At 39.2% G+C, this 27,477-nt stretch overlaps 1 protein-coding gene across 14 annotated transcripts; it reads right to left on the bottom strand.

The window, feature by feature from the left end:
* Positions 1-26,678, bottom strand: GGNBP2 (gametogenetin binding protein 2). 14 transcript variants are annotated; one of them, XM_037880139.1, is made up of 15 exons: positions 26,401-26,524; positions 24,941-25,065; positions 19,385-19,465; positions 17,584-17,837; positions 16,645-16,743; positions 10,584-10,709; positions 10,347-10,460; positions 7,389-7,598; positions 6,083-6,257; positions 3,920-4,114; positions 2,803-2,953; positions 2,463-2,588; positions 2,218-2,369; positions 1,374-1,616; positions 1-660 (listed from the first exon to the last, which is right to left on the bottom strand). In XM_037880139.1, exons 2-15 carry the CDS (start codon positions 25,031-25,033, stop codon positions 457-459), a joined length of 2,223 nt encoding a protein of 740 aa, XP_037736067.1. In that variant the 5' UTR covers positions 25,034-25,065; positions 26,401-26,524; the 3' UTR covers positions 1-456. The 14 variants fall into 14 exon arrangements, with proteins under 14 accessions (XP_037736067.1, XP_043387373.1, XP_043387374.1 ...); XM_043531438.1 differs by having other exon boundaries at positions 26,414-26,432; XM_043531439.1 differs by lacking the exon at positions 26,401-26,524 and adding an exon at positions 26,215-26,322 and having other exon boundaries at positions 7,395-7,598.
* Positions 26,679-27,477: the final 799 nt, after the last annotated feature.

Raw genomic sequence — 27,477 nt, 5'->3', positions numbered from 1 at the left:
TTTTACTATGCATATTAATAAATATTCTTTATTTAAATTTTGCACATTGCGCTTTAACATATTACATCCAAAACATTTTGCAAATGGATGTCTATTTGTAAAATCTTATATTCAGCTCATTGTCATTCTGTACAGAATTATAGGTACAACATTACTTTGCCACTAGGTTGCTTTTTGTAAGTCTCACAGTAAGAGAAACATGTAATGAAAAGAGATGGCATAAATTATGAGAGGCTTGCACAGCTACTCAACTAAAGAAACAAGCCTGAAGAAAGATCAAAATTAACAAAATCACCTCCACCAATCTCCCCACCAAAAAAAAAAAAAAAAGAAAGAAAAAGGATCACATTGATTTTAAGATAAAATTTTGCCGTAAGTCACTAAATTAAGGTTTTGAAAGAGAAGGCGCAGTAGTCATCTTGAGGATTTCAATGAAAGAGAGCTATTTTATTGTATTTAGTTCGCTCCAGCCGTTGTCAACCAACCACTACAAATGGGCCTCTTGTGATCATTTAAGCGGCAGTATTTATTAAATTTCTCCTTCAGATGCTGTCGGTACTGTTCTCTATTGCTGTAAAAAGACTTGTTGTTTGCCATAAATGACTGTATTTCGTCTTGTGAGATAAAGATTTCCTCATCAGAAGTGCATTCAGATTCATCCTACAAAGGAAAAAAAGATAATTAAAAATATGAACATTGCTCTTCCAACATTGCACATTCTCTAATTTGTAAAATGACAGTGTCTCCAGTTCAAGTTTCATACCTATGTACAGTGTTGTTCAAAGTTTACAGTTGCTCTGACCAAAGAATAATTGTCACATGGTGGCAACACATAAGTCCTAACTAGCTAGCCCAGTGATCTGGGTTTGATTCACAATGCTTTGCTACATGCGGTGTCTACTCAGCATTGAACTCTGGCAAAATTAAGCAGCAGCACTGTTTCGCTTTAGAGTGTTATTCTGTTTTCAGGTGAAAGATCACGGCATTAATATGGAACTTTCAAAATAAGGAGCGATGCAGATCAATGAAAAAAAAAAAGGGGGAAATGGTCTGAGAAAACCTGTGCTGGCACTAGCATGCTCCACAAGAGCACAGATGGTGCACACATCTTCTTTACAAGATTGCCATTCTGCCACTATTATTCCACTGACTCAACTTACTCAAAAATTAGAATGAGACGTCTCCCACAAGGCTGTCTCACCAACACAGAACACCGGGAACAAGGTATGAGGAGCATCTCCACTTACCTCTTCCCTGTACCAAGCCTTAGCATACCACATACAGAGTTGGAATTCCTCAGAACCTATCCCTAGCACCAAAGATTCAGAGCAGCAGGCTACAAACCTATGCCTTCAAAACAAACGGTTACTTACAAGGAGTTCCACTAAGCTCTTGGCGCCCTTTCCCGAGTCAGGAGCAAGAGAGGGTTCTGTAGACTCTGCAAATCGTGACACCTTTTTCCTGGGGTCAAACCAAGGCAGCTGCTGCCCATTTTTTTCTGAGCTGCAGCAGCTTTCAGCCTGGGGGTCTCTGGGCTTGTCAAGGGGAAACTCTCTGCACACGGTATTTCCTGAGGTCTCCCGGCTACTCGGGTCCGCAATACAACTTCCACGCTTCTGAATCAAAGAGTTAAGATAATTTACAATGGATTACTGGAAGTTTTTTTTTTTTTTTTTAAACCTGTAATATTGAATTGATTTCACGATTGGGATATGACGATTTGGTAGACACCCCGGACAGTATTTCCTCACAAAAACAATTCCACAAAGCAGTATTTAGAAAGGGGGTAGAGAAGGCCAGTTCAAATGCTGAATACTTCAGGTGACGGGAAATGGGCACTTGGTATGCTAGTTTACTACCTTCACCTATGTATTATTGATTACGGGACCATGGAGATAACTAGCCTATCACAGGTGTCTCCCACCTGAACAGGGTTGAGGTATTCAGGAAGAGGAGGAGAGGGCATAAGGGAAAAATGCACTACTAAAGTGTATAGGTAGCTGATGAATAAAGAGACTTTTTTCAAGACTTAATCTGATACTTGCTTCAAAGATTTTTTTGAATGAGAAAGTGGAGGGAAGGAGGGAGATGAAAAACCCACACCATCTTGCTTATACCTGTAGCATTAGCCACAATCCAAATTGGGTAATCTGCAATAATTATTTTACAATACATGCATAACTAAGTTAGAATTCTAAAGCAAGCAGTTGTCCTTACATGCTCGTTCTCACACTTCAACGTTTTGCTTTTCTTTTTCTTCTTTTTGTTTTTGCCTTTTGTGTTATTCTCTTCAGAATTAGCCCAACATTCCACACAACTATCCCCATCCTCCTCTTTATCCTCACAGCCGTGGACACATGACTCATCACCTGTGAAAGACAGTTGATTTCCTCTCTCAAACACATTTTCTATGCTTTCTATACACTAAGATAATGTTAACATTAAGTTCTTGCTGAACCTACCATTTTCGTCATGGTTACAAATGCCTTCAGTGCAGGCTACATCTGAACCCTCCCGAGATCCCGTTTCACTGCCCTCCATGCTAGATGAATAGCCGCAATCACTACCATTACAATGTGGAGATAAACCTGAGATGAAATGAGAAGTTACTGTAATCTACAGCAGTTAAGTTATAGGTTCTTTAGTTAGGGCTCTACAAACAAGAAGCTCTTAAATTTTTAGTTCATATTCTCTTACTTCTTCCAACTATTTTTTCAAAAGAGAGTGTCTGAAAATATCTTCCCTCACCCTACATTAAAATGTTTTCCGAATAACCACTTATAAAAAAGGAGTTTAACATACCTTTCTTTATTTTAGGCGAGCCCAAAAGAGTGCCACTACTGGGACAGGTACATGAAGTGCTTTCGTTGGTAACAATTACTTCTACACAACTGCTAGTATCTTCTGTACTACCACAGGCTTTGCAACTATTGTCCATGAAGTCTGCGTTTTCCTTAAAACAAAACCAAGAGAGGTACACAAGTGTTGAAATCACCAGCCAGCTGATAACGCTGGTCTATTTCTGCTTTCTTTAAATCTCTAGAAAGGATAGTCCTACCACAAGAGAAACTACTGTGGTCAGATAAGGCTGTTAAATATCATATTGCTTGTATCACTTCAAAAAGCAAAATATCAAACTTAAATAATAATACATCCTTTCTTTCCCAGAACGTGGCCATGGAGAACCCTGTTCCAACAGTTCAAAGAACTTACTTCAATAATAGGTACATTTACTGATAGCTAGATTCAGCAGCACAGAACTTGAAGCCATTGTAAGGAAGAGTACTTTATGGTGTGTCTACACTGCAATTAAACACCCGTGGCTGGCCTATGTCAGCTGACTTGGGATTGCAGGGCTCGGGCTGGGATCCCAGTGCTTGGGTTTGTGCACTAGCCCAAACATCTACACTGCAATTTTACAGTCCCTCAGCCCAAGCCCGCAAGCTCAAGTCAGCTGACATCAGCCAGCTGCAAGCGTTTAATTAAAGTGTAGGCATACCCTTAGTCTCTTTATAAAAGGCCATCATTGGTGGTACTTGTCTTTGAGTAGCATGCAAAACCTGATGTTCTCTTTAGTTAAGTCATCTTTTTAAAAAAAATTAGATTACTACTTATTCAAATAACCAGAGTTAGATTTAGTAATTCCATAAATCAGAGTTCTTGTTTGAAAACTATTCCTTTACAAGAAGGCAAAACTATTCTAAAGAAGTTTCCTTACAGAGACGCTTTAAAAAAAAAAAAAAAAAAAAAAAAAAAAAAAAAAAGTTAGTCCCTCAATAAAAATAAATTAAATTAAAAAAAAAAAAGCACTGCAGAGTCCAACAACGTGATGAACACGAGAACGCAGAGTGTTATTAACTCAAAATTAGTTAATCAATAGCAACAGAAACTGTTAAACCAATTGATCAGCAATATTTACCTTCTCCTGACTTATTTCTTTCTCTTCTGTTGCCTGTAAGGGAGCAGGAATCTCACACACACACTTATTTTTCCGCCTATTCTTCCGTTTTTGGCGCTTCTTCTCTTGTTTAAGTTCTCGTACTCTTTCCTCTTCTGAAAACTCTTCACAGAGTTGTTCCAATCGACTAATACCCTGCACTTTTTCCACAGCCATCTGTTAATAAAATTCAAAGCCTGTTTAAAGGAGTTAAAGCTAAACTTTAGCTTCTCCATTTATAAAACAGAAAGGGCAATAAAAAGGATATACTGGTAAGTAGTTTGACTCAAAGTGCCTTTGAGTCCATCATAGCACGATCACTCCCAGTGCTTAAGGAAAACTGTCGATTCAAATGTGGCCCCAAATTTAGATTTTTGGGAAGGATGCTCCTAGAAGACTTATGAATAAAAATGCATCAATATAAATTTTATTAAATGATTTTAATTATTTCAAGAAATGTAAGTGGAAAGAAATCATAAGCTTAGCTTTGCAGCATTGAAAACCTGAAAACAAACATTAGTGAAACAGATTTGTGAATGTTCCTTGTCCAAAGTGAAAAGTGGAAGAGTAAAGCAAGAAAATTGATTTGGAAAAATGTTCTGTTTAAATAATTACGGTACTATTGCAATACAGATAAAGACATAGCAGTATTCTCATGGATATAGCTGCCTGGAGCATCAGCAAGATGAGAAATCTAAACCCTTAAAAAAACATCAGAATCTTCCATAATGTATTTAGATTTCAGAGTAACAGCCGTGTTAGTCTGTATTCGCAAAAAGAAAAGGAGTACTTGTGGCACCTTAGAGACTAACCAATTTATTTGAGCATGAGCTTTCGTGAGCTACAGCTCACTTCATCGGATTTCCACAGTATGTATCCGATGAAGTGAGCTGTAGCTCACGAAAGCTCATGCTCAAATAAATTGGTTAGTCTCTAAGGTGCCACAAGTACTCCTTTTCTTTTTGCGAATGTATTTAGAGTTAAGAATATCACAGTAAGGGCTTGCATATATGGGAACTTTGACAAAACATAACTCCCTATGTGGACACTCATCTTGGAATAAGAGTGGCTTTTCTTGGTTAAGCTTAAACCACTTCCAAAGCAACACAAGCTTTGGGGAGTTATACCAGTCTCACTATAATGGTTTATATTTACATCCTACCTGGTATAACTTCCCCTTGTAGACCAGTCCTTCGAAAAAAATCACAGGAAGATTTTAATTTTCAACCGTGTGTTTTAACATATTGGAAAACAAAGGTTTTAGGTTTTGCAAAATAAAAAAGCCTGTCACGTTATGACTAAAAATCAGGCTCCCCGATAGCTGTGTTTTTTAAAGCAGCTCCCTCATTAGGGAATTGGAAATGCAAAGCACTGGTAATTCAGAGCCACATCTATAGCAACAACAAAAAATTCTTACAAAATGTTTTGTGAGGTTATAAGGTGGGAACAAGTTGAGCCTTAATCTAGTTAAAACTTCACCCAATGGGGATTTTCATCTTTTTTTTTTTCTTTAAACTTGTTCATAAAGATTTTGGACACAGAACAGTCATTATGAAAAGGAACCAGCAAAAAAGAAAAACCATATAATATACAAGATGGGGAAGACAGAACTATTCCAATAAAAATACTGGAATTTTAGTGTCAAAGGCACTGAAGGATGCATGAGATCATGAGTGAGTAAATGTTAAAAGGACACTCAGATAAGGTTCTAACCCAAATTTAGGTATTGTAGGTTCTCCCCTTCCCCCAAGTACTTGGAAGTTTCCAGTGAACGCAGTTTTGTTTGAATGTAGGCATTTTGCTATAGCATTTGTAATTCAAAGGCTTCCCCATCCTTCCAATTCTTCACCATAGTTAAAACTAAATAAGGTAACCTTATTACAGCATAGCTAAAACCTGTAGCATAGAGAAGATTTCACCATGTCCCTGTGACCTAGTTCACTGTGGAGAGTCCTGCATACAGCAGCACTGGACTGGAAAATAAAATAATGGGTGTTTGTCCCATTGTCGAAGCTGCATTTCATGTCACAATGAAAATCATAAATGGTGAAGAATTAGATAATTTTTATAAGTTAATAGTTAATTTAGAAAACCTTTAGTTTAACTGCTCAGTCATAAGACTTTAAAATAGCCACCCATTTTTACCTCAAAACTCTTGCGTAAAGCATCAACACCAAGGTAAAAAAGCATCTGCCATGTCTGCTCTTCAGCCCGTAGCTTTTGCCAAATTCGGTGTAGTCTTTCATAAAGATGAATACCCAGGCAAGTTAAAACCTCTTCTTGGGCTATGTCTATTGTCTTAGCATGCCTTTCCCTTCGTCTGGAACGAGATTATACTGAGTTGGTTTGGATTATGATGAACAATGTATTGATGTAGAGATATGCACAGTAATAAACTATTCCTTTCATTAAGAAAGTCAACAGAATCTATTTACTGTACATTTAAGGCAGCTGAATGTGAACATTTCTACAGAAGATAAAAATCTGAAGAGACATTTGCATAATGACAGTAATGACTGTAGAGAGTTCTGCTGTGCCGCATGCAAATGCAAAATACAAGGGACCAGAACAAAAATCTGAAGCTGCATCAATTGCTCTCATGACATGTTCACCTGTGCACAGCACCTTAAGGCTGCATTGCATCTACCATTCTATGGCTTTCGAGGGGAGTTATCCCACCAGTACATGATTTCTACTGGTGGAGGGATATTGCAAGAGCTTTGTTATAATTCTGAATGTCAGTAGGGCACAGTTAAACATTTGATTTTCTAGGATTTATCGTCTATCTAGTTTATAGTCTAGTGAGAATTTTAGTTGCACCTTTAAGAGAGAAAGTAGGAAACAAAATGTTTATAACATCTTTCAAAAAAGGTGAATGCAAGTTTACGAATTACCTACCTTGCAATAAAGCAACTGTATCCCAGTACCAGTTTATAAACCATTATCTATTAAAAACAAGTATTTGTAACAGCATGCTTCTGCTTTTCTCACAATGCACACAACAGTGAGGAAAAGTCTAAGTTATTCAAGTTCAGAACTATATTACCAGTGGAAGATTTTAGGACAGTGGCTACATTAATCTTTAAATTATGGATTTTATATATATAAAATTACTCAGTAAAACTTTCACTCAGGATTCCCGTTCTATTTCACATATCTTGAACACCTCAATGGGAAAGCAAGGCAGCCCTAACGAGTGAACAAATTAATTTCAAGGCATTTAACAATTTCTTACAATTTTGCTTATAGATTTAAATGAGCCAAGAGATTAATGAAATGTTCACTGCTTTGAAACATCATCATGAAGGTATAGATCAAACACAAATGGTTACATCTAAAAATCCATTATGCAGCAGAGGCAGAAAATATTAATCATCACTCTTGCAACATATGTTCAGAAATAAAATAAAGAAGCAAAGCGCTAGATAGCCCATTCTAGCAAATTACATACTCATACCCTCCTGCAAACTCTGGTTCAGCTCGACCCAAAAGATGCGCAATGAAGTCTGTTTCACAGCATACATGTATATGACGTTCATGTGGACAACAACGCAAACCCTCATAAAGTGCAGCACAATATCCCTTTTCTTTGCTGCAGTCTAGTTCACCAATAAGAATATTGTATGCCCGAAGCACTTTATTTTTGCAGTCAGTGCAAAACCTGTATTAAAATAAAATTAAAAAAAAAAAAAAAAAAAAAAAGAAGAAGTGAGTATTCTTATTGAAGTAGCAATTTAGAACAGAGTTTAATACCATTATAAGTGTCATTTAGGAATATAACCGTGCATATTACATTTATTAAACTAAACCACTATAAGTTAAGATATTTCAAACAAAAAAGTTAAAAAGACTTACATTGATAATATCCAAAGTATATAATAGATTTTATAATATAATGAAGTTGTTAATATGACCTTTCATACTTTAGGGCATAAACCAACCACAAACTGCTAGCATTAGGAAGAAACTTCCCCTAGGGACAGATTATTCCATATTATCTATTACGGAGATTCCTGCAAGATATTGGACCAGGTGAATCACTGGTCCAAGCCAGCACAACAATTCCTGTACCTTTAAAATTATTTTTCCATCTATGGCACATTGTAAGTGACTTTAAGGCGACTTCAGAATGTTTTAAGTAACTACAGTGAATAATGGGAGACATCAAAGAATACATTCTTACCTAGTATGTGCTGCATAAGATCAGTATTTCCATTATAAACTACTTTAGTGCCTTAGATTTTACTACAGCAAAGTGTACATATTAAACAAATAAAATGTGTGCAAGTAGCTGCACAAAGATGTGTAGTTATACAAGGTATCTAATTCACCTTAAGTGTGTCATAAAACAGTGCACTAAGGGCTTTCAACTAGCTGTGAAGTGCATTATTCACTTTTAGAAAAGTGCTAAATCTAAAAAAATGCAACCAAGCTTAAAACCATTTTGAGAAGTAATATTGCTATTCAAGGCTTTAATTATTCAAATGACTGACAGCTACGGAAAAAATTCTATGGTCCAAACTCAATGTGCGCCTAGTTCAGTTTTAAATTCTGAAAAGTTGCATGCCTACTTATGTCAACTTTGGGTTGTATGGTGTTGTATTTCCGCGCTAACCCCCCCACAAAAATTGCTTTATCTACTGAAAGAGACAATATTTTATAAGTCAACCACGTTTCAATTGCTAAGCAGTGGCCCATTTATATCCTATTTTTATGTGGTCAAGTGAGGGAAAATAGAAATATTTATCCAAGTTCCAGTAACATATTATATTAGGCATACTGCCAACTGAAGACTATTTTGAATTTTGTAAAAAGACTTAAGCTGTTTGTGACAGACAGATGTTTGATTAGTTTTATCAAACACTCTGTTCCTATGAATTTTAAGGTTTTCTTTTCTCATAATACATATTGGTGCCTTTGGATTGTTGTAAGGTAAAGAATTTAATTTGGTAAGACAGCTGCCATGCATGTGCAGTTGTGATTTAGTGCACACTCACCAGTTGCCACACTGACCAGAATATTAAAAAAACACTGTCCTATATTTTCCTACGCACTAGAGATAATGGTGCCAAAGGATCATTAAGAACTTTAAAATATTAAAAATAATTTAGATGCTATAGCAACCCTAACCGAACACCCTTGCTTTCGCTGGTTTTGTTCTCATTGTTATTTTAAAAGTGTAAGCATAAAAGTAATTCCAAATTAAGACGGTTAATTCTAAATGGAAAGCAATTCTTAAGTTTGCTGAACGGGTCCCATAAATATTATGGCACAACAAGTTTTTATTGAACCTTTTTGGAAATATACAGCTATAACAGCCAGCCGGCTGATCCACAGATCAATTGGACTAAGAGAAGTATACGTTGTTAAAAAAAAAAAAAAAAAATGCAGAAATTGCACATTTAGGAAAGAATTACTTCATATATTTTTCTAATGCAAGGGGTAAACTAAACACTTTTTACAAAGTGTAATATGGTATCAAGGACCTAAAATGTCAAACAACACTGGAAATACTGTTTTTATTAAACTTAATACATAAAACATAGGCATATTTTGATGGTTAAATATGGTTGATTTTTACCTGCTCTTTTAAAAGTATAACAGGAAACAGTATTGAGAAACTTTTACCATTGTTTTGCTTTAAATACACTCAATCTAGAAAGTTAAAATAATGGTCTGAAGTTCTATCCAGGCATTGCCTTGTTACTACATTTTGATTAAATTGTGAGACTAAGTTACAAGAGCAAGTTAAAAAGGTCAATTATAGCACATTAATGTAGCCACTGTAAGGAATCTAATATTCTCTCAGATCAAGAAATAGTTTTGGAAGTACTGCTCATACTCTTCAATCAAACTCAATAAAAAGGGGCACAGCGTGTAAACACGTGGAGTTTGATTCTTAAGTTATCTTCTGAGAATAGTTTACATCAAATCAAATGCTGATGCCTCAGATAAGTCAACTGCCTCTGATATTTTTCTAATAGCTGCCACGATAGTTTAATAGTTGCAAATAAGACTTCCACAATCTTTATTAAATGGGAAAGGAAATATATTAAAAAAAAGAATGCCATTTCATATCTCAAGTGACTATGTAGCTAGAATTAAGATACAAGTTACAGTGTTGTACTAGCTAAAAATCATAAGTGAAAAGTAAGCTAAGGCCTGATCTTAGGGTTCTACATTTCTCCTGCTATGACGCATTATTACTATCAAGCAACCAAAGAGTACATCTTGTTTTTTGGTGTCTCATCAACTATTGCAGAGCTCTGCAAAATTGTCAGAGCTTAACAAAGACCTTTTCAATTGACCTTTAACGTCAAACTGTATTCTTTATATACTTTGTTTCATGAGAGAATCCCCAATATGTAAGGTATAAAGTGTAAAAAACATTTTAATTCCCTTAACTTACCTGTGTTTTCGCAGATATGTTTCTAATGTTTCTAAAAGACAACTAGAATCAATTAAAACGACTTCATCCCTGCATTCTTGGGACATGAGTTCCCACACATCCATCCAACAACCCCTGCAGAAAGAAACATAACATACTAATTAAAAACAAAAACTGCACATTAGTTTCTTTTGAGAGAGAAAAAGAAAGAAAGAAAGAAAGGAAAGCAGTAGTGTTATTTTTCTTTAATTATTTTACCTGGCAGCTCCCTGGAAAGGTCCATAGTGGAAAGTGATCCTACATTTGCTCTCCTTCCTGTTGTCTTCACTATTTTTCTTATCTGCACCTAATTTCTCTGTACTGAGTGTGCTATTGCTCCCTTCACTGTAGCATAGTATTAAAAAAAAATTACAGCTATATAACGTCTAGAGTAAACTACAATGTTTTCCTGAAACATGCTATCAAAATCCTACAGTAGCTAATTTAGTTTGAATCCTATATATTCCAAGATACAGGAAAGCATTGCACGTCCCAGAAAAATTATTATTCTTCCATAAAATCAGTGACAAGGACTATCAAATGGAATTTGTTTTCTGCAAGAATCATGATCTCAATGACAAGTTGTAGGTAACATTTCCCCCACCCCCAAAATCAAGTACTACTTTTCAAGTAAAGTATCTACAATCTTTATTTCCACAGCAAATTGATATTTAGTTTGCAATCTGAAATTAAGACATGCTTCAATACCATCAACTACTTCAAGTTCAAAGCTAAAACACCATATTTCAGTTTCTTAAACAGCATACATTTGCTGAAAGAGTTATCAGTTGTATGGCAGAGAAGAAAAACAATTCACTTTTACTCAAGGGCTTGCTGACTCTTGGAAGTTTACCGAAATAGCGATTTGGAAACAATTACCCTGGAAAATTTATTTCTGTATAAATTCCAGCATTAATATGCCTATGGACGAAAAGGACGAATCTAAATCAGAAAAGGACATGCTTATTCCAAAATAAGGGTATGTCAACACTACACAAGCACTACAGCAGCACAGCTGCAGCTATGCCGCTGTAGTGTGGACACTCACTACGACAACAGAAAGGATTTTCGATCACTAGTAAATCCACCCTGTTGAGAGGTGGCAACTATGTCAACAGAAAAATTCTTCCGTCAAAGTGGGACAACGTATGTTGCACAAGGAGTGAATTTTTTTCATAGTCCTAAGAGATACAGCTAGGTCTACCTAAGTTTTAGGTGTAGACCAGGCCTAAAAGGTCCACACTGGGGCTTTTGTCAAAAATAACTATTTTAGAACAGTTCTTTTGATAAAGTTTCCAAGTGTAAATAATCCTTAAGACTTGAAGTGGAGTCTAAGTTATCTTCTGAGCCCCAAAGGGAACACAATAATGATATGCTTTTTACAATTCAATAGATGGTATGACTATAGGCTCCTAACTACTTGTCAGCCAATAACCACAGTAGTTGACTATTTGTAATTAAAACTACAAATTTAGTATGTTATTGAAAACAAATTAAAACTCCATGTTAAATCTTATATATAATATGCATAATGCAAAGCTGTGATTATCTTATTTAAAGGCAAGGCTTCTTGCAAAGGAAAAATAAAATCAGTCAGAAGTTACTCTGAAGATCATTCACAACAATTTACTCTTGGAGACACACGTAAATTCTATCCCATCTCCTCAGTTAAGCTATTAATACATTTGCCTTCATTCAAAACTGCAGATTTAGTTGATAGCAATATTGCTAGTACCTGATGATTTCTGCAATATATAATAGTATATGCAGTACTATATTGAACAGTATATTTTAAGCAAACCGCAAGCCATGTAATTTAAACTGCCTACACACGTTGACTACATACAGCATTATCTGAGAGTTGGAAGCCTCAATTTGCATACTATAGAAATATATATAGATATATATAAAATGCGAGTTGAGAGAGCTAAGGCAAAATTTTAATTATGTTCATGTAAGAACCATTCTGTTTCATAATCCTCTTTGGTCTGATTCAACCTGAGAATAAGATATATATTCATTTATTAGAGAAAAAGCGGCTTTTGAGGATTCATCTTACAGAAATCAACATGCAAAAGACTAAAGTTGTCATATTCCCCTGGATTTACTATATTACTCTAGCTTCTATGCCTCTGTTTTTGCCACAAAACAGTGTGTACTACCAATTATATTTCTCTTTATTGAAATATTTAATCTAGTCAGAGATGGAACTAACGACTAGCTACTATTATCTCAAGTTCAAGACATACGGAGTTTAAAACAAAAAACAGTATCAATTTTATTTCCCTCCTCCTACCCAGCCTCTCAGAGAATGGACATCATAAATGAAAGAGAAGTTAGTGTTAAAAAAAAAAAAAAAAGTTTGTCCCACAACCTGAAACTTCTGATCAAGCTCTGACATGTTGTTGTTTACTCTGCCAAAGACAGAGCACAACTGATACTGACAAGGTTCCTATACATTCCAATGAGGGATAACATTTACATAGACTTTATAAGGCCAGAAGGGACCATCATGATCATATAGTCTGACCTCCTGCACATTGCCCAGAACCTCATCCCACCCACTCCTGTAATAGGCCCATAACCTCTGGGTGAGTTAGTGAAATCTTCAACTCATGATCTAGACTTCAAGTTACAAAGAGTCTACCATTTACTCTAGTTCAAACAAGCAAGCTTCCAAACTCTAGAGGAAGATCAAACAAACAAACAAAAAAATACACAACAAAAAACCCAGGGTCTCTGCCAGTCTGAACTAGGGAAAATTCCTTCCTGACCTCAAATAGGGCGATCAGTTAGATCTTGAGCATGTGGGAAAGACCCACCAAACGGACACCTGGGAAAGAATTCTCGAGGAACTCAAAGTTCTCCCCATTTACTATCCCATCTCTAGCCCCCAGAGTTGTTTACTAATAGCAACTGCACGAGCGACATGCCATTGTAGGCAACTGCATCATAGCATCCCCTCCACGAACTTAAGTTTAGTCTTGAAAAAAGTTAGGTTATTTGCCCCCTACTAATCCTCAGTTATTCCCTCCAAAACCATCAGATCAGATAAATTCATGCTTTCATTTGGACTTCTGAAGGAAAAGCTAAAATGGAGTAATGTCTTCATCTCCCTATACATATTTGTAAACACATATGCACTCTCCTTTTCCTTAACTCATGCTGCAGTATTCTGAAGGGTATGTTCTGCAACTCCAGCATTGACTATATTGGATCTTTGTTTCACTTAGTCTTATACTTTTGATCACAAGATTTTCTAAGAATTTCTCTTTTACTAATTAAGGGCTTGTCTACACTTGCAGCACTGCAGCTGCGCCACGGTAGCGCTTTGAAGATGCTACCTATGCCGACAGTAGGTACTCCATCTCCCAGAGAGACAGTAGCTATGTCAACGGGAGAAGACTTCCTATCAACATAGTGCTGTGTACAGGGGGAATTCAGTTGGTATACCTCCCTTGCTCAGGGGATTATATCAACGTAAGTGCGTAGTGTAGACCCGGGCTTAGTTACATTTACATCCCTTGCAGTCCCTGTTATTACACCATTCAACTTAGCAAAGTAAATCCCACCCAACTAGAGATTCAGTATATCTTATTTATTTGCTTGAATTGTTTTTAAAATCAAAAGACCACCACCTAATATGGAAACAAGACAGACAACATGAATGGCAAGATGTCATAGCAGCAGCCAACTAGTAAATTTTACAGTATAAAAACCAACTACATTTTGAAGTGTGTACACGCCTATGATGGTGGAGGGAACTAATGAATTTTAGGCATTTTTAATACTTCAAGCTCTGCACAGTCCAAATGAGTCAAATATTATGGCATCACATTTTGAATAAATGATATGGTTAACTAGACTTGAGTCTATTTATACTAACATACTATATATTCAATTCAAAACATGTTTATTCATAAAATCTGCAGTCAATGAATCTTGCACACTTTCACACAGATGTATGAAAGACTTAGAGAAAGCTTCTACAAGCACAATTAAACACATGAAAACTGATCTAATTTATCTTTATTACACATTCTCTTTTGATTACCAGCAGTGCCTAGGGGCCAACCAAGAATGAGACCCTGCAGTGCTAGATACTGTACAAAAAAAAAAAAAACAAAAAAAAAAACAAAACCCACACACATGAAAGACAGTCGCTGTGCTGAAGATATCATCACCTAAATAGACCAGACAAAGGGAAAGAGATACAACATAGAAGCAGAGCTGACAGAATGGTGGTTTGCAACTGTAATGTTAGTATCATGATCCCCCCCACAAAGGAACTGTGGTTTTATTTGTTTCCACGCCCCCCTCAATTCTTTCCACGGGGTCAAAAAAATCCAGCCACATAAAGCAAACAGCCGTGATAAAAAAAACGATTAGCAATTCAGTAGACTACATTAAGAGAATCAGGGCTACTAATATGCATTAACATACACATCAGAGCTCTGACCAAGGGCTTGGGGACTAAGTTAGGCCTAATTGTTTATTAAGAAGAAGATTCAGTGGTCACGTTAGAGAGAAAATATTTCAAGTTGATGTGAGAACAGCTACCTGGGCAGAGGAACTGTGACAACAGAATGAGCCACTCAGAACAGTTTGTCTTCGTTCATTTGATACTGACATCATATTTGTTAGGATGGAGGCAGTAGAAAACTGCAATAACGCCACATCCCACCTGAAATACCCACAGGATTGGACATGGGGAAGTAGATACAACTGTTATTCCGCATGTTGCTATCCCCAAATTGATATGATTGCGATAGGGTGACCAGACATCCCGATAAAAAATTTGTCCTGATATTGCAGCTTTGGCTGCTCCGGCGTTTTTGGGGTTTTTTTTTTTTTTGCGCTTCAGCAGCTCGGCTCTGGCCGCCTTTTTTTTTTTTTTTTTTTTTTTTTTTTGCTTCCCCCATGTGTTCCGATATTTTGTCCATCTCATCTGGTCACCCTAGATCGCGATCCTGCATGTTGCTACTCCCAGATTTTCAACTTTTATATTTTCGGGCAAGTAGTTTTGCCCCAAAATACTGAGCTTACTGAACCAAACTGACTATTGCTTTAAACAAGTATTATAATCCATAAAAAACCTATCACAGGAGTCCACCACACTAGCTGACAGCAATATAAACAAACACTTTTTTAGCTCAGATTTGCAGGACAGTAGAAAACAATTATCGGAATGTTCTGTACAACAGTTAGCTATTTGCGTATATAAAGACTTATTTAACATTTAAATTATAGTAATGCATAGATTCCAATAAGTCTGGGACCCCATTATGTAAACCTTTACGAATATAAGATAATGACAGTCCCGGCTTCAGAGCTTATGGCGCTAGTCCTAGGAAAGACCTGGTAAAAGAGGGGATTTTCCTCACAATTTTCATAATTATGCAATTTTTTGTGAAGATAACAAAAAAGTGACACCCCCCCATTCCAAAATCAGCAAAGAATTGTCAAATTAAAAAATGTTGACTATACCCATTATGAAATATCGTTTCAAGCTAACAATATAAAAATATCACTACGTTTAAGATGTACATGCATTGGTTGGATTTTTCAGTAGTGGTTAAGTGGACTGGATAAGTGAACATATCTGGGTTTCAAATTAACATTGAGCTAACATAATGAGGTTCACACCACTGTACAATTGTTTCAGTTTGACAGCAGACCGAACCCCCCGCCAGTAAATTGGCTTGTAAAAATAACAGTAAGTGTGAGAGAGCTATAAGTTTCCACTGTTTAAGTGAAAGACAGACTTTGCTCTATTCTCTGCAAGTGTTCATCTATGCTGACTTTCCAACCATATTTAAGAACAGCTGCACACTAGTTTAGCTCCATCCACAATGCTATACATGTTTAAAATATATATATGCGCTTTTTAAAATATGGTTTGAAAGCCAATATAGATGGGGCCATTCAAAGTCTTCAAATCAGATTTTTCTGGTGAAGATTTCTACTCTCAAAGTTCACAGACATGAAGTTACAGCAGTGGAATACGACCTTCAACACAGTTTTATAGCTATAAAATTTTGCTTTTGCGAGGCTGCTAAAAGGGTTTTGGACCTATGCATGCAGTTCCATACTGTATATTGCTGGCCCCCCACCTCTCTGCCTACAAAATTCAGATAAACCTACAGAATTTTCAGTATCTCTTCATAACAACAAATTGTGGAAATAATACTCATCTATAATTCTGTTCTTTGAACATTTTTAGATTTTAAATGTACACAATATACTTTACTGACATAGTATCCAAGTTCTCTTAACTTACCCCAAAGGTTTTGGCTTGTGCGTGTCAAGGGAGTGCAATTGACATCTCTTGTTCTTCTTACTTTTTGGAATTGCATCTATCATATCATTTAATTTGGACCTATGTAGACACATTTCAGAAATCAGTTTTAAAATTAAAGTTACAATTTTGCAAACAAATCTTTACAAGATTATCCAGCGAAAATTAAATGAAGACAGCCTGTTACAGACACTATCAGAGATACAAATACTGTGCCACTCCTTTATTAACTCTAAGCTTTTCTTTTTCCTGCTTTCATTATTGCCTTTGCCTATAAAATGTTTCAGGTAAAGGAGGGGAGGGCAGTAGGCATTTTCCCAACCAACCATTCTAGCAAGCAATACGAATCACAGTCCAATATGCCATCCAGACACATTTATGTCTTTATCGATAGAAAACAAAGCTTCTTCTGTGCCTACTAAGTCCAACCTTTCCTACACTAAAGCATTCCTTCCTCTCATCCCACGCGCAAACTTACTGTAGTATAAAATGGTAAGAAAATATCATTTGTTTTAATGTTTACAATCTAGAGAAAAAGGAAAATCCTGTTCTACTGCAAGCATCCTTCCTCTAGACATGCCAACGAAAGTCACATATGGCCACTTGGAAGCCATTGGCTAAGAATCTTAATACTAATTCTGAATCCTTTTCACAACTGGAAAAAGCAACAAATTCAACTTGTCATCTGAAAGATTAGCTAGTTTAAACTTTAATAGTTTAACAGATCACACAATTTCCAGTTCAGCTTTGCTTTTGAGTTAATTAGCATCTGATCACAGTGCCAATAATACGTTCGTATCTGCAACAAGAAAACTAAGCAAAACATACATGCAGAAGTTAGCTTATTTCTTTCAGAAAGGGGCATGGAAAGAATAAGCCGAGTGACTGCACTTTGATACATCACTAAGAAGTTAAACTTACCCATGCACATAAAATAGAGTATAAAGCTTCTTTGCATCAGTCATACAGCTTCGAGTTACAGAAAGGACTCCCTTTGGCCCTACCGTAAGGGGCTCAAGTGCTGGATTTCCAGACTCAACGAGCTGGGAAAACAGACGTTCCACACTACGACGACAGCCAACACATGGGACAAGCTGAGAAAGTGCACTCAAGACTTCACGCGATGTCACCATCATGGCAATATTTAGATCCTGCTGTTTAAGCATACTATGTCGCTGAGAGAGAGAGAGAGAGAGAGAGAGAGAGAGAAAAAGAGAGAGATGCAATGAATTAATATTTCTAAAGGGTTGATTTTTAAGTTGTTTATTATAGAATTCTAGACTTTCACAGAGGTTTCCTTTCAAAATTCCTTAGTGGATACTGTCTGCAGCCCCAAAATTTCAGGTCACCAGCTCACTACCGTCAAGTTAAATATCTTTTTTTTTTTTTTTGGGGGGGGGGGGGGGGAGTGAGATTTGAAGTCCTCCTATTAAGAATTCAGGCCACACCTAAGGATTTTTTTCTTGAAAGCTACATGCAATTTCATATTAAAAAGTTAATAACTTAATGGAGTGTGTACCATTTCTTGGCAACAAACATTTTGCTTAATAATCATTTACTGAATGTGGGATACAACTTTCAGACTTTGATTTTAACACCTATAACATTAAAGAGCCCCTCATCTTTCAATTACATTTATATAGTTTCAGGAGCCTGAACACCTGTTTAAGAAAAAAAACAAAACCAAAAAAAGCCAACACAGCATGTTTCTCTCTTCCCTGTGGTCAGTGAAACTGACCATACAAACAGATATCAAAGCACAAGTTGGGGGTATGAATGTGGGAAAGCATTTTAAAAAAAAATATGTTACTAATCTTCTATTGTTACTTGAAACAAAAGTAAAAAATCCAGATAGATAGAAGTCTTTAAAGGAATACCAACATAAAAATATTACCAAAATGTCAGAGATAAATAAAGCAACAGTGTAGCAGTGATGATGCTATGCCGCAATTCTACTCAATACTTGACCAACAGCAGAAGAAACAGTGCAATTATCTTGCATAGCAATGTTTTACATGCAGCATCTGTGTCAGAAATACCACAGTTAAAACTAAAGTACAATATTGAAAGAAGCTACTTTGTCTACTGCTGACAACCCCAGCCTAAAGGAAGTAGAATAAAAAGAGAGAGACAGGATATCCCCCTCACCCCAAAAAGCCAACTTCATTAACATACAGTTTTCCACACCAAAAATTGTGAGAACCACAAATTTGCTTTTTTAGAATCCCACTGTTAACCATACTATAAATTAGTGCATTCACCCCTGCCTTGGAAGTAGTTGCAGGCACCTTATGTTCAGAAGTGACAAATTTATTTATAATTGAACAAACAGATTAGCAGCATCCTGAAACCAAATAATGGATTAAAATAGAATTAGGAATCACAGTTTCTGTAAAGTATAATACACAAATACACACTGACAACCAGATGTCACTTTGCTAAAAGTTCTGTTTTAAATAACATGGTACTTCATCTTTGGAAAGAAGAGAGTGTAAATAAAGGAGCAGCAATTGCAATGGGACAAAAGCGTAATGTATCCAGTGTCTTTTGGTGCTAGTGCCTAAGACACATTTCACTGCACATCAAGCTAGCAATGTACTTTATCAACATGGTGACCGATACAGCTTTGAAGAAGTACGTACCATAAAGCAAGTAACCAGAGAAAGTAAAATCTGGCAAATGGATTTTTCAAACTGACAGGAAGTTAAGGATTGTGTCTTACCTGAATGAACTGCTTTAATTGTGCACCATTATTCTGATGTCCATCAAGGTTTAGCACATTATCAGGAAATTCCATCACCATCTAAACAAGAAAAAATAACCTCTCAGAACACAAAAATTCAAACATAATCCAGACCTGACTTTATTCTACTTCCTTTAAAAAAAAAAATCCATGTACAGTTGCCTGTTGAATCCCCTCATTCTTCTCACATTACAATAATGGAAGCTTTAAATGTAAGAGTACTCCATACAGAGGTATCAGAATGGTCAGCAAAGCATTCAACTTTGTCTTGCTGTTTTAGAAGACACTTTAGAACATGTGCTTTTCTAAAACATTTCTTTAGGAAGTGGCAACAATCATTAGGTTAGACAGCAATATTGATGTTACTAATATGATCTACAAAAGTGGTTCTCAACCGGGGTCTGGGGAGCCGCGAGCAAGTTTCAGGGGGTCCACCAAGCAGGGTCAGTGTTAGACATGCTGGGGCCCAGGGCAGAAAGCTGAAGCCCCATCACATGGGGTGGAAGTCCAGGGCCCTGAGCCCCACCATCTGAAGCTAAAGCCAAACATAGTTTCATGGGGACCCCCAGGAAACTGCCCTGCTTGCTACCCGCTAACACCAACTCTGACTTTTATATGCAGAAAACCAGTAGTTGTGGCACAGGTGGGCCGTGGAGTTTTTATAGCATGTTGTGGGGGGGCTCGGAAAGAAAAAGGTTCAGAACCCTGATCTACAATATTTGAAGAAGTGCTTCAATTAAAAACAAACAAAAAAACCCACCACACATTATTGCAAGGCATTATATAAAGTGATCCAATAGTTCAACTACAGAAAAAAAAAAGTTATGGAAACACGTGTACGACAGTTTAATCACTTCACAGTCTATTCTTGCAAAGTATCAATTTTAAGAAAATATTAATTTAACAAGGTATTCCAAAGGCATTTACATTGCTTTGGATGACTGTAGGTGCAATTCTCAAGTGGTTCAAAGCAAGATGTTAAATCCACAGAGCTATGTGATAATTGGTACAATATTTCATACTATTTCTTGCCTAATTACTTATGCACCATGGAAGCCAAAAGATGGAAAAATAAGGTGATTTGGTATTCACTTATGGTGCCATTTGCTAACAGAGAGTCAAACAACACGACTGTTTAAATAATGAAAAGCACTAAAATCTATTTTGCACCCAAAAACCCAGCAAAATATTTTCTTGTTTACAAAGTGCAAGTTCCCTCAATCCAGTTAGTATTATTTTAAATTTCAGTATCACATCATGGATTGGGAGTTTCAGTAGGCAATTCTGTTCTACCATTTTAACAAGGGTGCATAAATATTTTGTCTGGAACAATAAAAAAAAAACATTTTACCAGCTGCAGTTAAGAAAACACAAGTCTCTTCCTTTAGTATTCAAATTGCTATTCCTTGCCTTCATCCCATTCCACAAGACATACAGAACTGGACTCCTTCATAGGTACAATTAAGATACGTCTCTTCACAGTTCCTCCAATGTGTATAACAGATAACAGAGGAGATGCAGAAAACTAATCTGTTAATCTTTTGCAGACAGTCCAAGTTTTGTGTACCTTTAATTTAAACACCATTTACTTAAAAAAAATGTAAACATATTACAATTCCACTCTTACTCTAGTAGCTTACCAAATAACTATAGCTAAATTTCTTCCTCTTATTACCTATGGGCTTTAATTTCATTTAACAACCTTGCAGAGAACGTTCCAACCCAGCTGATTATAACTACTGAAAGAACTGAAGCCCTGATGCTACACCTGGCTCCAGGAGCATGGATCATTGAGTCTTCACAGAGCCCCACTAAAGTAAGTAAGGATCAACCTGCACAGAGCTCTTTATGGAATCAGGACCCACACCAGTTCAAATTCAGTCCCAAACTTAGATTTTTATTTAAAAAATTGTTTCCTTTGGATAGAAACATCCTTGTTTTAAACAAGAAACCTGCTTCAGCGTTTGCATTTCAAATTGCACCATGGAGAGGCAAAGAAAGACTGACTAGAAAAAAAAGTGAAGTTTGCTTAACCGATTTTCATTTTCTAACAGAGAAATGCAGAGAAGTCAAATTTATTTTTAAAATTCAGTTTCAGTGAGCTAACGTGTAGGGGAAAAAAACCCTGTAATTTAACAGAAGTCTGTTGTTACCGTCCCTTTAAATTGGACTAGTAGCTGAACTAACATGTCAACTCTAAAAATGAAGTAGTTTGCTTCCATTTTCCTTTTCACCAACTGCTTTGCCTCGTTAATTGGCTAGAGAAGAGGGGCGCAATCTTCTGAAATCCTCATTCTGCTTCTGCTTCCCCCACAACACTGAAACCAACTCCAGAGCTCTGATGCATCTCCCTTTAGAGCCAGCCAATACTACTCTTTCAGCTAGAAAGACGTTTACTTGAATGATAATATCTATTCTCCCAGTCTTGAAAGCACCTTTGTCCCATTATAACATGCATGCTTCATTCTATTCTTTACAGGATTCTGTTTTACTACCCTGTGCCATTTATGGTTTCTACTTCTTTTTTGCCCCTCCTTTGGTCCCACTTTACATGCCTCTGTGGTCCATAACACTTTGCGAGCAACAGCATGTCATTTTTGGTGCAGGATTGTGGTTTCCTACATTTACTATGTTTGTATAGTGCCTGACACAATGGGCTAACCTGGTTCAGACCTGTAGGTGCTACTGGAATATAAATAATTGTTCCCTGCACCCATATATTCTCTGCCAGTTAATGCCACATATGGTATGCAATCATGCTGCACATAGCAATTTCCACCAGCTGCCTGAAACTGACAATCTTTGTCAGTGTTGATATCATACTCCAGCTGGGAATGTGCTATGTACCAGAACAATCTGCTGCCATTAGTGAAGAAAGGCCAATAAGTAATTTCTGTCTTCCACCCCAACATCAGAGAACGCCCTCCAAGGCTCCTGAACGGTAGAGTGAAACTGTCAAAGATCAAGCTTTTGCATGAAGTTCTATGGGCAGGAGCTTTTGGATGAAGTTCTATGGACAGGAGCAACAGCAACCAGTCAGTTCCTGAGGTACTGAAATGGAAGAGGAAGTCCCCACAGTACCAAATCAAACCCATCCCTCTACAAATCATATAGAGTATGTTATTTTCATAAACTGAAAAGGTAAATTATTTTAATCTTTCAGCAATTTCTCTTTATGAGAAGACAGGACACAAAAGCTAGCGCACTGTTCATTTAAAGGGGCAAAATGATACTGCATCTGTACAGTGTCTATGCCACTTTATCATTATTCCTAGATGATGCAGGAAGTTTCTACCACATTTTAGTTCAAACACACATTTACCAATTTCGGGTCACTTTGATGCTTTGTTTCTAAATTTCAGTTAGAGTTTAAGTTTGCATAATGACTTACACAGATGCAGACCTTCTCAATCATCTATGTTTTTAATTAAGTTTTAGATGGGTTACTACCAGCCTGTTTACATCAAATTAACACTCATTTGATACTTTTTTTTAAATTTAAAAGTTAAAGCACTAGAGCTAAGCTCTGCAGACAACTGCAGAACATGCACTACTTTTTCTTAAGTATCTGAAAAAGTATTATAGATACTTAAGACCTAGGGCAAACAAAACAAAAAAAACCCCAAGGAGACCACCCAATTACGATTCCCATAACTGTTAAAGAGGAGCTTCCAGCATATGTAGAAACGTGAAATTTTTTTGTGACTCCATAGTGGTAACAGAATGAGACTGAACCAATAGTAATGTCTCTATATAATGAGAATTATGGTACTTATACAAATACCTTTCACCTAAAGGGATCACAAAACAACTTACAGCTATACACAGGAACCTCTTCAATCATAACTGTAGCCTACCTCTTGTTTAAAAGCACAATGACAGTCTGATGGCACTGAACAACACTAACCGTTTAGGACAGGAAGAGAAAAATATTTCAGCCACTAAAATAAGAAGGAATTTTAGGTAAGCAAAATTTAAAATTACCCAAATTGTGACTTAGGCAGAACAGCAAGACTTCCCTGGTAAGTCTGTATTTCATTTTAGTCATACTTCAAAAGACACAGGAGAAATACAAGAGGTCTAGAGAGGTAACAAATGCTTAGAAGCAGGAATATCCTTCCATATGAAGAGACTGAACTATTTAGTTCAGAGAGGAGAAATGCGTATACAAAATACTTAACAGCTAAAATACAGCACATCAGGCACTCCTATTCATCATCTCATAATACAAGCCAGGATAATCACCAAAATAGAAAAACAGGCATTTAACACAGATAAAAGGAAACTTTTTACACAATGCATAATAAACATATAAAGAAAAGGAGTACTTGTGGCACCTTAGAGACTAACCAATTTATTTGAGCATAAGCTTTCGTGAGCTACAGCTCACTTCATCGGATGCATACTGTGGAAAGTGTAAAAGATCTACACTTTCCACAGTATGCATCCGATGAAGTGAGCTGTAGCTCACGAAAGCTTATGCTCAAATAAATTGGTTAGTCTCTAAGGTGCCACAAGTACTCCTTTTCTTTTTGCGAATACAGACTAACACGGCTGTTACTCTGAAATAAACATATATCATCCATTGTCACCAGATAGATCAAGGCCAACAACTTAATAGGATTAAAAAAAGAGGACATTAATATGGATGAGACTGTCCACAGTTCCATTAGATTGGATAAAAATAAAATTAGGGATAAAGTTTCATGCTTCAGGGATAAGGCAAATACTGACCAGCTAGGGTTAGGAAGACACTTCCTCTATAGGCACGTTGTGCCACAGTTTTTAATTATGGGTTTTTTTGCACCTTCCAGTGAAACACCCAAGAGGATCCCAAACCAAAGCCCCCCAAATTACATTCAGTTAATTTTACTGCATTCACCAGATAGGGAAGAGGGGAGAAGAAGAAGAAGAAAAAAAAAAATCACACGACTGTAGATTTTGAACATTAGAAGAGTGCAATGAGAGACAGGACAACCAAACCATCAAGCAATTCAAGGAGAACTGTACAAAGGACAATGTTCTGATGCAGGACCTAAACATCATCAACATCCCTAAACTGTTTTATTTTAAACACAAATTTACCACCAATCCACTTAATCCTCTTCTCACTTATTTTAAAATGTCACTTATATTTGGCCAGCCTCGTTTGTTACCTGAGTTTCATGATTCACTGATTATATTAATCCTATATTATTTAAAGATTGCTTTGCCTTACTTTTGGGTAGACAGACACATGCCTACCACTTCTTGGAAATTGTACATACATGGGCCCCAAATAAGCACCAAGTATTTTCTGATTTTGTCACCTATATTTTTCTAAAGAAGTCTGGTGAAAAATGCATTGCTGCGTTAAGCGTTACCAATTCCCAAAGATTATCGCATTGAGAGAACTCAAAGGAGGAGCCTAAGAGGCATGTCTAAAGAGAAAGGCCTCGCCTAGGAATTGCAACATATCGTCTGTTTATGTTGTAACTGCTAGGTGCTCAGCTAGATACACAGAGATTAGGTGTCACTTGTACAACAGACACTCACTGTAAGGGTGTCATCTATGTAGAGGGGGATCTGCCTCTTTTCGAAGGGAAATTCCTCTTCCCCGTCTCTGCAAACTGCAGCCAGCCGCGCCATCTCTGCTGTTGCTGCTTCCTCCTAGCTTCAGCCTGCAAACAGCCAAGCCCCGGAGAGGTAAATAAGAGCTCTGGTTCTACAAAACACTTTCACCAGCAGGGAAATGAGTCTACTTCATCAGATCGCCTGATTCAACACACTAGGGTGTACATTAAAAATCTCATCTTTCCAGGCACCAGTGCAAAAGACCCCCTCCGCCCAGCCCACACCCATTTTCTGTAGTCAGGTCACTGTTTCTGGGTCTGGAAGAAACTCAGACGGATAAGAGATGGGACTTAAGGTGTAAAGACTGGGAAATGCGACACAGCATGTGGGAGGAGACAGCGGGACGTGGGAGGAGTCAAACCTTGACCCTCTATTGGGGTGTCACCAAACCACGGGGAGGCACTGTGGCAGATCACGGAAAGTCTGCCCAGGCCTATCAAGCGCTTACTAGGACTCAGCCCCCTTCCTGTGGGATCACTACGACCGGGGAGGGGAGGGAAAGAAGAATCCGCCCGGGCTGTCAACGGGCCTTTACCCTCAAGCCTTGCCACACACACACACACGGGGGGCCGGGAGGATCCGCCCATCCCTTCGCGGGGCTCAGCCCCGTCTCTGAGGCGGTCACCCCCGTGCAGAACCCGCCGCGTGCAGAGGGTGTCGCTCAGCCGGCCACCCCAGCAGCACCTGGGCGCTTCGCTGCACGGCGGTTATGTAAGGAGCGGAGGGGAGGTTCCTCTCTCCCGAGCCCGGACCCCCCCCCCGGACGGGGCCCCTTCCCCTCCACCGGGCCCCTTCTTCCGAGTGCGCCGCCGCCCGCCTCGGGAGGAGGAAAGAGGGGCCCGCTCCCTTCACGGCCCCCCAGCAGAGACCCAGCCCCCGCCAGCTCAGAGCAAAGCGTCGCCGCCCCGGGGCCCGGTAGCGCCCTGCCCCCGCCGCTTCCTGGGCACGCCGAGGAACCAGAGGCTGCCTGCGGCCCACGCGTCCGACCCACCCGCTCAGGCAACTCCCCGGCCTGGGCGCCGACCGGGGGCCGCTCAGCCCGGAGCCAGCCGGCGGGCAGGGATCCCGACAGAAGGGCCCTCCCCTCCCGTCGGGCCTTCCCCGGCCCCCTTGCGCCCGCCTCCCCTGTCCGGCCGCCCCCGTCACCCTCTGCGGGGCCTGTCAGGCCGCCCCGCTCGCCCCGCGGCGGCCTTTACCGGCTCCCGAGCGAGTCCGCAGCCTCAGGCGCTGTGACAAGCCAGCGGACGGCCCGGGCCCCCGCTACAGCGTCTCCTCAGCGCCACCCCGGCCCCGCCTACCTCTCGCGAGAGACCGCGGCCCAACCGCCCCCCACCACCATCCCCCCCGCCCGACCCCGCGCCCTCGCCGAAGGAGACCCTCACCCGCCGGAGTCACCCGGGCCTAGGCCGCTGAAAGGAGACCCCCGCCCTGTTACCCACTCGGCTCCCAGACTCTTCCTGCCCCCGGGCGGTGGAGCGAGTGACCCGCCCAGGCCGCGCCCCCAGCCCTGCTGACCTTTACCTCCCGCCACCGCCTTCTCCTCAGGCCTCCGAGCTGGGTTCGGCCTTCACCGGGGGAATGGGGAGCCTCGGAGGTGTCACAAATACCCGCGGGGGCCCAGCGCCCGGCTCCCTCCGCCGCCTCGGGAAATAGTCCCGCGGGGCGTCAGTGCTCCGCTCTCAGGGGCGGGAGAAGGGGCGGGGGTGTCGGGGATAGTGCCCGCTGAACCGGGGCGTGAGGGGACTCGGGGCAGCCCCGGGTCATGGAGAGGCGCCGGGGCAACGCCGGCGAGGCGGGATCGGTCCGCCCCTCCCGTCTGCCCTGAGGCGCTGGCTGAGGAAACGCGCTCCCCGCTGTGCGGGTAAGGGGGGCACCTCCCTCACGGGGGGAGACCCTCTGGGAAGAGAGAGAGGGTGGGGGGCGCCCCCCTCTGACGGGACCTGGAGCCCCCTGTCTGAAGAGGGGTACACACCCCGTGAGGGGGGCCTTATGGAGAGTCAGCTACTTGCCCACCCTGTGTGGGAACATGGTCCAAGGCACCTCCCAGAGACACCCCTGACTTGGAGGGTTTGGTTATGCCAATAAAACTACTAGCAAAAGGCTCCAGTGTGGCCACAGTTATATGGGTATTAAAATCCTTATACGGGCGTCGTTTATGGAGTTCCTCTGGCTAGAGCAGTTATGCTGGTTTAACTGTGTCCACGCTAGGGCGTTTGTGGTCATAGTTATGTTGGTAAAAAAAAAAATAATCACGCCCTCTTTGACCAACATAGCTATGCCAGTAAAACTTATGTGTAGACCAGGTCGAAGGCCCTGTCTTGAGGGGGTAAAAGGGTGAGAGGGGTTTCCGTCATGTTAGCTGAGTCGGGTTGGCTTAACATAGTTGAAAAACTCTGTTAATGCCAGTGAGGACACAGACTAACATGTCTGAAGCTGTGCTATCAGGCATGCCCTTTGCC

The sequence above is a fragment of the Chelonia mydas genome, chromosome 17 (assembly GCF_015237465.2).
Source record: "Chelonia mydas isolate rCheMyd1 chromosome 17, rCheMyd1.pri.v2, whole genome shotgun sequence".
Taxonomy (NCBI): Eukaryota; Metazoa; Chordata; order Testudines; family Cheloniidae; genus Chelonia; species Chelonia mydas.
Note: the sequence above shows the minus strand (reverse complement) of the source record. Positions and strands in the feature narration are given on the sequence as shown.